The sequence below is a fragment of the Octodon degus genome, unplaced genomic scaffold, assembly GCF_000260255.1.
Source record: "Octodon degus isolate 3935 unplaced genomic scaffold, OctDeg1.0 scaffold00066, whole genome shotgun sequence".
NCBI classification, from domain to species: Eukaryota; Metazoa; Chordata; class Mammalia; order Rodentia; family Octodontidae; genus Octodon; species Octodon degus.
In genome coordinates this window covers 960,933-970,597 of record NW_004524642.1, presented here as the reverse complement: position 1 = coordinate 970,597, position 9,665 = coordinate 960,933, and the positions used below count along the sequence as shown (strand labels likewise).

General features: G+C 38.9%; 1 protein-coding gene across 2 annotated transcripts in view; it reads left to right on the top strand.

Annotated features, from left to right (window-relative positions):
• Nsun3 (NOP2/Sun RNA methyltransferase family member 3) overlaps positions 1-3,885 on the top strand; it is a 58,882-nt gene extending 54,997 nt beyond the window's left edge. For both annotated transcript variants that reach the window (XM_023719240.1, XM_004634829.2), the window contains exon 6: positions 2,146-3,885. In XM_023719240.1, coding sequence (XP_023575008.1) covers positions 2,146-2,425 — 280 coding nt within the window. In that variant the 3' untranslated portion in view covers positions 2,426-3,885. The remainder of the gene's footprint in view (positions 1-2,145) is intronic.
• Positions 3,886-9,665: the final 5,780 nt, after the last annotated feature.

Below are 9,665 nucleotides of genomic sequence, written 5' to 3'. Positions count from 1 at the left end.
CTTCCTCTTCCTCTTCCTCTTCCTCTTCCTCTTCCTCCCATTGCTGATTGATATGCCACCTAAAGGCTTACTTTTAGCTTAGTTATCTCATTACAAGCCCTGTCTGTAAATACAGTCATATTCTGAAGTAGTGGGTATTTGAACTTCCAAATACGAATTTGGGGATGGGACACAATTCATCCCTTGACAGTCTTGTGTTTGCATTCTGTCTCCCAACTAGAATGTAACCCTCATATACTTGAGGAGGTTTTGTTGTTGGTAGAGACTAATTCATTGTTATGTGTTCAACACTTACAACAGTGCCTAGCACGTAATAGATACTCAGTAAATAAATATGCATGCTAGCTCTGTAATGAATTATTGCTTCAATATAATGAAGAGTCATACTCTTTCTCATTAGTTTATTATTATTTAATTAGTGTAGAGCTCTCTCAGATTCTCTGCATTATCGTTTACCTCTCTCTCTCTCTCTCTCTCTCTCTCTCTCTCTCTCTCTCTCTCTCTGAGGTACTGGGGATTGAACTCAGGACCCTGCACTTGCCAGGGAAGCACTTATTCTACTGATCTATCTCCTCTCCCCAACCCCTCTTTTACTTCTCTTAATTGAATTTTGGACCCATTGATAGGTCCTGCATATCTTATTTTCAGTCAGTTTCTTGTTCTAATTGGGGGGGGGGTTTCAGCCTTACATTTCAAACACTTCTATAGAGCATTCTTTATTTTGGCAAACTTTTTTTTTCCCCCAGAACCGAGGATTGAACTCAAGCCCTTGCGCTTGCCAGGGAAGCACTTATTCCACTGTGCCATCTACTTGGCCCCACACTGGTTTGGCAAACATATGTCAAATTTCCAAGAGCTATTTTAGTCTTTCCTATGGCATTCTGTTGTTTCATAGGTGTCATGTATTTGTAGATCTTTCTGCAGTTTTTGGTCCTTGTTTCTCCTATGTTCCCTGAAGGTTTTTTTTTTTTTAATTTAGTATTTTTTTGTTGTTGTTGCCTGTTGTTTTGTTTGTGTTATTTCACTTGTGCATTTACTAAGTATTTCTTCTTATTAACTTTCCAGTAATTTTTGAATATACATTTTTATTTTGTAGTGAGACAATAATGTACTAGAGGTTTATTTCAAAGGTGGTGACTTTTTTGTGGTGATTTCACTTCATAATGACTTGGCTGTAACCCTAAAGTCTTCCTTCAATGTGCATTTCAGAGGTCTTTGTTTTGGGGGCCAGCGTGCAGAGTGGCTCTTAGGTCACCCCAAATAATTTATTCCATCTTTTTAGTAAAGACTGTTACAATGTGGATCTAAAATATGCCCCAGGGATCAGCTGATGGGCTTTTAGGAAGTCTGATCATGAGGTTCGAACCTCATTAAGAGACTAATCCATTATTGAGTTCATGGCTAAATAACTAGTAGGAGAGGCCTGGTTGGAAAGACTGGTTCTGGTTGTCCTGGGTTCCTGACCTTGGGGGCTGCATCTGGCTCCTGGACTCGTCCTCTCTGGCTCTTCATGCTTTCTCTTTGCTTCCTGCCTGCCACAAGAGGAGCTTGCCTCTGCTGTACCCTTCCACTTGCTATTGGCCTCACCAGAGTCCTTAGGGAGTGATACCAGTTGACTGAAACTATAACCTTGAGAAGAAATAAATTTTTTCTCTTTTAAGTTGCTTTATGAGATATTTTATCATAACAAGAGAAAGCTGATGAATGCAAAAACCTTCAACCTTTTTCCTATTTACCCAACTTGGTATATATAGAGTATAGAATCAGTGAATTTTTATGAATGCTTTCAATTAATATATTTGTTTTCACTTTTATTCTCATTAACTCTAAAACAGACTTACTCTGCCATGCCCTAACTCGTTTTCCCTACCCTTAAAAATGACAGAATAGCCAACCTGTTTGCACCCTCATGATCCAGCTTCAAACACGCTCGCTGTCCTTTCTGTCTTGATTGACCTGGTTACCATTTCTGCAGTCATCAGGAAAAAGGCAGGAAGAATGAGGTATAAGGATAGAAAGCCTCTAAACTCATTGTAGTCTGAGTCAGAGTAAGGTTAGTTCCGAATGTATTATTTTTGTTACTCTCAGACCCCTATATTTCCTCTTACCATACCCAGCGAACCTCATTTTCCTCTTTACTTTCAGGTCTGCGATCAAAGCCCTGCGTCCTGGAGGCTTACTTGTGTACTCTACATGCACTCTTTCTAAGGCAGAAAACCAGGACGTGATCAGTGAAGTGCTGAACTCCGACAGTAGCGTGGTGCCTGTGGACCTTCAGGGCATCGCGGAACTTTGCTCGCCAGACTTCACATTTGCTCCCGCGGGCCCCGAGCCTGGGCTCTTGGTGATTCCAGATCAGGGCAGAGCCTGGGGCCCGATGTATGTAGCTAAACTGAGGAAACTGCAGAGATGTGCCGAGTGGTGACTTGAGTTTTGGAAACCATGGTGGTGTATTACTGTGTTTTTTCTGAGTTCTCTGCTGATTAATGTTTAATTATGCAGTCACTTTCCCAGGATCTATTTGCAGTCCTATTAAGTCAGTACTTTAGCATCTCAGAACATAGGCTTAAGAATTTTTTCAGGTGTTTATTTTCTTAGAGATACATCTGTAGCAATGATTTAGGGTGGTACAGATGGTATTTGTACTGTGTAATAAATCTGGTGTCTTTTACTTGGTATTTTATAGTTAAATTAATCAGAATGCATGGCTTTGTGCATAAAATGTTTACAACTACATTCTACCCATGGTTCTTTCCGTGGTGCTTTTAACTCTTTAACGATGCACCTTGCCAGCACGCTTCCTATTTTACTCCTAATCAGAGGTACAGATTTTCTTTGTAAGAAGTGATTGTTATTCTGAGGCTAACTTCTTAAGCAGCACACTTTGTAGTTCTAGCAAATTAGGTTTCTTATTTGCAAGGTTGTTTTCTGTTAAGAACTAACTTCTGTTTACTGCAAAGGTCAGTGACTCTATTGACACCAGGTTTATTTTCCTAATTTTGTTTTGTATTCACGAATACTAATTGAAAGGGTAAATTATGTTGAAAAGGCTTTGGAACAGCAGATTCACATGCACACATTTGACTTTCAGCTTTCAGCTTGTATAATAATGGAGTCTGTCCAGCAGGCTGTAAAGCAAGTACTTGAAGCAAAACCAGAATGATTAATAACTTCAATAACTGAACTATATTTGGAGAGTTTTGTTACATAATTGCAGTCATAATGAGCACTACAGAATCTGATTATCTTACAGTTGCAATCTGGAGGGGCTTTTTATTTCATCCTGTGATAAAATGTTATATGAGAGCGTGATGTCATGTATTAATGCACAAGACGGAAATGCCCAACCTGAGAGGGTGGCGCTGTTCCACAGCCAGTACCGTTGCCTAGCCGGCTCTTCTGTTTCTGTGTCCTGGAGCACTGAGTGTGCATCTTACGTGTATTTAAGATTTAGCTTCATTTTGGAGCATGTATTTTCTCCAACTGCCTGTCTTGAGTCCTACCATATTTTCTCAGCTAATAAGGAAAATCATGCAGCATAATTCAATGTAAATTTGAAAATTAGCTTTTTAAAATACTTTTTGATTATAGAAGTACAAACTGTTGATGAAGTTGAATATTTCTTTGTCATTTTATTGTGTTCATTTAAACTAGAGCTTATTTGCTAGTTAACTGTTTTGTGTTCTGCGAGTTTATGTGATCAGATTTAAATAACTGGGAAGTCCAAAGAGAATTTTTTTTATGTACCTTCATTCTGTTAGCAACTTTTCTGTATGTCTAACCAATGTATTTAAGTAAAGCTAGATTTCTTTCTGACCCATTCAAATATTTTGGGTTACAGAAGATTAATGACGATAGAAAAGGTTTTTGTTTTAAATTACTATTTATTGGTTTGTGTTTCCTCTTTGAAATTCTATCTTCAGATATTGTAAGTTTAAAATGTATTTTTGGGGGAAGGTTATTTAAAAACTAAATTTTCACTGTACATTTTGTTGAATGTTATTATTTTCCCTTCAAATTTGAATATTTGGTCTGATGTCAGATTAGACTTTATCTAATGTATAAAACATATTCAGCCATGGTCCATGCTATATACTGTGCATACACATACTGTGTATTACTTTATTATTAACAATACTTATAATGAAGCAGTGAACATTTACTGAGCATGGAATAGTTAATTATGTTATTTGTATATTTTCCTTTTTGCTCTTTAAACTTCCAGTTGTGTGTGTGTTAAAATCCCATTTTGTGCATGAAAAGCCCAAAGCTCAGTGCTGCTTATAGTTTGCCAAAGCTACTCTGGTAAGAGTGGAAGGAGATGGGAAGGGCAGAAGGCAGAAGGCAGTAGGAAGAATATTGTTGCATAGATATACCAATTCCCCACAGTGAATGTAATCAGTGCCTACTCCAGGCATGCACTGTTAATAAAGGAAAAGCAAGCGGAGGCAAGATTAAAATTGACTGCACCTCATGTGCCTATAATCTAAGCACTCTAGGAGACTGAGGCAGGAGGAGTACAAATTCGAGTCCGCCATATGTAACTTAGTATGACCATTTAAAAGTAAACAACTGGCTTTGCTTCTCTTCTCCATTGCTCAGCTCTCTATTTTAATGTAGTTCTCTCTGCCTGGGGCATCAAAAGACTTATTAATACCTGGGGGAAAAAACCTTAGAAATATTTCAGGGCATATTCTAAAGAATTGCATTTTTGTGATTGTAATATCCAGGGCTGTATTTCATGCTATTTTGTTTTGCAGGTACTGTAAAATGAAAATTTGAAGCAGCCTTGCAGTGTCAGTTGGAAAGCTCGGAGTAATTGATGCACTTTCTGGGCCATTGAGCTACTTTCAAAATATCTTTGCAAAAAGTTTGGTTGCCAGTACAGAACTTCTCACTGCTGTCAGCACGCTGACCAGACACTTGTGCCAGAATGTACTGTGAATACATGTAATCCATTGAAATGGCTTATGCTGAATTTTTAAAGTATTGGATATTATCCATGGTTTAAATCATGATGGCCTGTATTTTTGTTCTATTATATATATCCACAGAACCTTAAACTCATAGTTACCTATTATTCCCTTAGCACTATTGTTAAAACTTTCTTTTCATAGTACAGAAAGGTATAAAATAGCAAGTACTTAAACACTTACTACATGCAAAATATTCACAAATCTAATAGTTTCTTATCGAAGAAAACTTCATTCCTGGGAGAGAAGCACCAGGTAATTTGCGTAGACTAATTCAACTCATCTGGAATACAGAGAGGAAATTGGAGCCAATAGCTACAATTTTATTAGAAGCCAAGAAGTCCTTTGATGCAGTTGAATGGGACTTACTTGTCTTATGTGTTAGGAAAATTTGGCTTTGGGGACAGATAGTGTAGATAGCTCAATTTATTTTCAATCTATTTGTATGGTTCAAAATCAGTGGTTTATGGTCTGCCTTTCTCTTCTTTTACTGCTGTATTTGGGTGGGAAGTAAGGATGAGGCCTATTACCAGTGTTGCTTGTCAGGCTGACATTGGAGGCATAATGTCACCCAACTCCCACTGGGCATCTGAGGAATATTCAGAGGGGGATTCACAAGTTAACTGATGCATGCTGACGATCTACTACTGGTGGTGAAAGATCTAAGAGCATTTGTCCTGAAAACATTTGAAGTAATTGCAGAATCCGAATGGCTTCAGGCTGCAAAGTCAGTGGAGAGACTCTGAAACACTATCTCCTTTATCTTTCTACTAATGTTATTGTGTGACATTTAAAGTATAAACTTAGAATTGACTTGCAGTTTTCATTAGGGGATAATTAAATAATAGAGTAAACAAGTTATTTAAAAATTGACCTGTATTCCAGTGCTACACTTTAATTTTTAAAATAGTTTTCACCAAATCTAATGAAAAATAAAGCTTGGTAGGACACATTACCTCTTTAGAAAGCAATTGCTAACTCATACATTAATTCTATACCTCTGTAACTTTTTACAAATGAAGAAAGTAATTTCCGTAGTCATATGAGACCATAGAGTCATTCTGAACCCCTGGGAAATCACATGCTACCTTAGGAGGAGAACAGTTTGCCTCATCGAGAGCTATTTAATAGTATACATCATGACTCAATTAAGCTCGCTATGGTTTGTCAAAAAGAATTTTCCGCTGCATATTGCTATGGAAAAGCCTATTAAATATGGATGAATGTGCTGTCTAGGAGGACCAACAGAAACTAAAAATGTATAGCCCACTAAGAAACAAAAGCCAGGACTTTAGACTCCAGTTTTGTCCTCATATTTAAAAACAAGTGGGAATAAAACTGCATATAGTAAAAAGAGCAGACAAAATCCAGAGATTAGCAATGACAAGAGGAAAAAGCAAGAGAGGATAGCTTTAATTAGCTTATAAATATAAGGTGTGGAGTAAAATATCCCTTATTTATGCAAACTAAGTATTACCCATTTCTCCAAAATAGTCTACCTTTCCCTGCTCTGGTATTCAGTAATCATGGGCAGTAATCATGGGCAGAGGTGTACCGGAGTGAGCAGACAAAGACTTCTGGGACTAAAGAGGTGATGTTGTAGGGAAGGTGTATTGCTGGTGCATAGCTCATAGCAGCCAACTCTGAAGGAAAGGCAAGTGGGGATGTGGGGTGATAGCCAGCTCTGATGTCACTAGGAATAGTTCTATACGGTATCTTCAGTTGTGAATAGCTGGCATAATTGGCCATACCATGCTTCATGCAGTGGTTAGTCTTCCTGAACTGAACATTCTTCCTTGTAAGTCCTAGATGATAGCAAATGTGCCTAATAAGCACAATAGACACAGATCTAACTAGGTTCTTCAATAAAAGGTTCTTTATCAGCCCAGTGTGGTAATGTGCACTTGTGGTTCCAGCCACTTAGGATGCACAGTTGTGAGCCCTGCAGTGGGAGGCCAGAATGGGCAATGTAGCAAGACCCTATCTCATAAAGCAAGTGTATTTGCCATGTATCATAGTGCAGATATACCTTTTTAATCATCTGTATGAAGCTGAAGTTTTGTCCACATGTAAGTTGTTTTGAGCTATCTGTTTTGTCTAACTATGCAAGTAAGCAGATTTCTTTTCTATCCATGATGTTTGAGTTGGCAGCAGCAAGGAAATGTGATTATTAAATAGGAGGATTTGAAGTGAGATCTGAGCCATCATTTTGGGGTAAGTCCTGTGTCGAGTCGAACATTTTTCAGGAGCAGTGGATAATATAAAACATAAAGGCTTTTGACACACTATTTAGAACCAGTCCAACTGATGTTCAGGTTTTACACTCTCTGGTCTTAGTCATTTAGTGAGGACTTCAGTACTTGGTTCGTATCTTCTCCATTGGAAAGCCTACCGCACTGCAAACTAAATTCAGCGTTTCTATACAAAACCTACCCAGTTTCTTCGATTGCCTCTTCCTCAGCACCCTTGGTCTCCATTGTGTGCAGCAAATCGCATTCCTAAATGTTGCCTAGAACTTGATGTGACTGAGGACCATACTCTCAAACAGACCTCTCTGAAAGGTCGCCTACACTTTCAGGTTTCTTTCACACTCATTTTCCTGCCTGCTGCCTTGTATCTCTCAATCTGTACTTGCTATTATTTCTGGACAAGTGTTCTCCCTACAACAGAACCCGATCATGTCACTATTGTGCTGCTATAGTTCGGATTTGGAATGTTCTCCAAAGGCCCGTGTGTTAAAAGCTTGGGTTCTGGCCAGTAGTGCTGTTGGGAAGTGGTATCTGGTGTGACGTCCTTGCTTGCTCGGATAAACACATCTCCTGGTACTCCTGGTACCAAAATCTGTATCAGTCAGTGCTTGTTAGAGAAACAGGTTTAATGCAAGACATACAAATATGTGTTTATAGAAGCAGGCGTACAGTGGCCACTCACAGAGATAGCTGTGGAAGGGTTCAGAAGGTCTGTCTGTGTGCTGGGGATGAAGGATGTAGTTGAAGGCTAGCTAACGTGTCCTGTGCAAGTCCGTATCCAGAGGTCTGCGATGGGAGGTTGGTGGGGTCTGCATAGAAGCCAGGAGATGAAGTCCCAGGTGAAGGAGAAGACTAGAATTTCTTCAGGGCATCAGGTAAGCCTCTCTTCTTTGTTTTCCTTTTATTCAATTTGGGCAGCAAGTCTACTCAGCGCAGGCCTTCTGTCTTCAGTAAATCCCTAGCCACACTCAGAACTGCGCCTATCTGATTTAGCTGGGCATTTCTTACTCAGCTTCACACAGACAGTTACCTATCACAAGAAATGATAGAACCTTTGACAGGTTGAGGTCTACTGCATCATTGGGAGCCTGGCCTTCAAGAGGACTGAGAGACACCAGACTTTCCCTCTTTGACTTCCTCACCATGGGGTGGGTAGTTTGGCTGTACACCATGTACCCCCTCCCACAAGATGTGGTGCCCCCTTCCCCGCCAGGAACCTAAAAGCAACATGTCTGCCCAGTCATAGAACTGAAATCCCCAAAAAATGAAAGCCAAAATAAACATGTCTCTATAAATGACCACCTCAGGTATATGTTATAGTAATTTTTAGCTGACTAACTCACTTGAGATCCTTCAGACTAGCATTGATACTAGAGGAGAGAGCTGAGCTCTTAGCATTCTGTACTAGGCCCTTTTGCTTTGATCTGTATGTCTTTCTCTGTCTCTTTCTCTTTCTCTCTCTCTCTGTCTCTCTTTCTCTCCATCCTTTGACCCTCACTCCTATAACAGGGAGCTGTTATATTATTTTACTATCTCAAAATCTAAATAATCCTACTGAGGAAATCAATTATCACAATAGTTAAGAGGGTCCCAGCTCATCGGTTGGTATTTCTTAAATATGTTGCCACATTTTCCCTTGTACAATTAATTAGTATTCTACTGGAGCAGTCTGGTGTTATTTTTGCAAAGTGATCTAGATATTTTAAAATACAGAAGTTTTGTCTTTTGCTTTGATACTCCCAGGTGGCAATAATGTAGGTATATCTCAGGCTGTTATTTTCAATTTTTTCATAATGAATTGGAAGAATAGTCAGGCCACTTTCAAAATCTTGTGCATTGGAGTGAGAGACATGAATTAGAGAACTCTCTGTATCGTGGGCATGCTTAAGCATGCATGCAGTGTGGGAAAAATTCAAAATGAAATAGGTTTAATAATAAAGTTGGAATGCCGATGGATAAATCCATAATTATCTTCCGGAGGATACTGCGGGCCAAGAAGGAATGTCCGAGGGCAGAAAGCAGATGAGAATATCTTAAAATAGGAAAAGAAATTGTACTTCACATCAAGGGCAGTCAGAAATAAATTTTTAAAGGAACACTTGCACAGGTTAGGAAGATATTCTTTATGAGCCTATCAGTTGTGCTAAACGTGTTGTTTTTGGGGTGTGTGTGTAACATGAAACAGCATGATCTGAAACTACTGTTTTTAACTTGCTCAGTGACATTAAATGTTTCTCAAACTTTCTAATCTTTGCCTAATCTGAAAAGTAAAAAAATTAATTCTAAGGGAAGTCAGTATCTTTTGAGCCCTTACTACATTCCAGGCATCTTGTAGCCATCCACATCTTTATATTTAATCCAATCCCTGCTCTTTGTCTGAACTCACTACAACTGATAGTGAGGACAAGTTAAAGTGTACAACAGTTAAAGGAGAAAGCAGGAA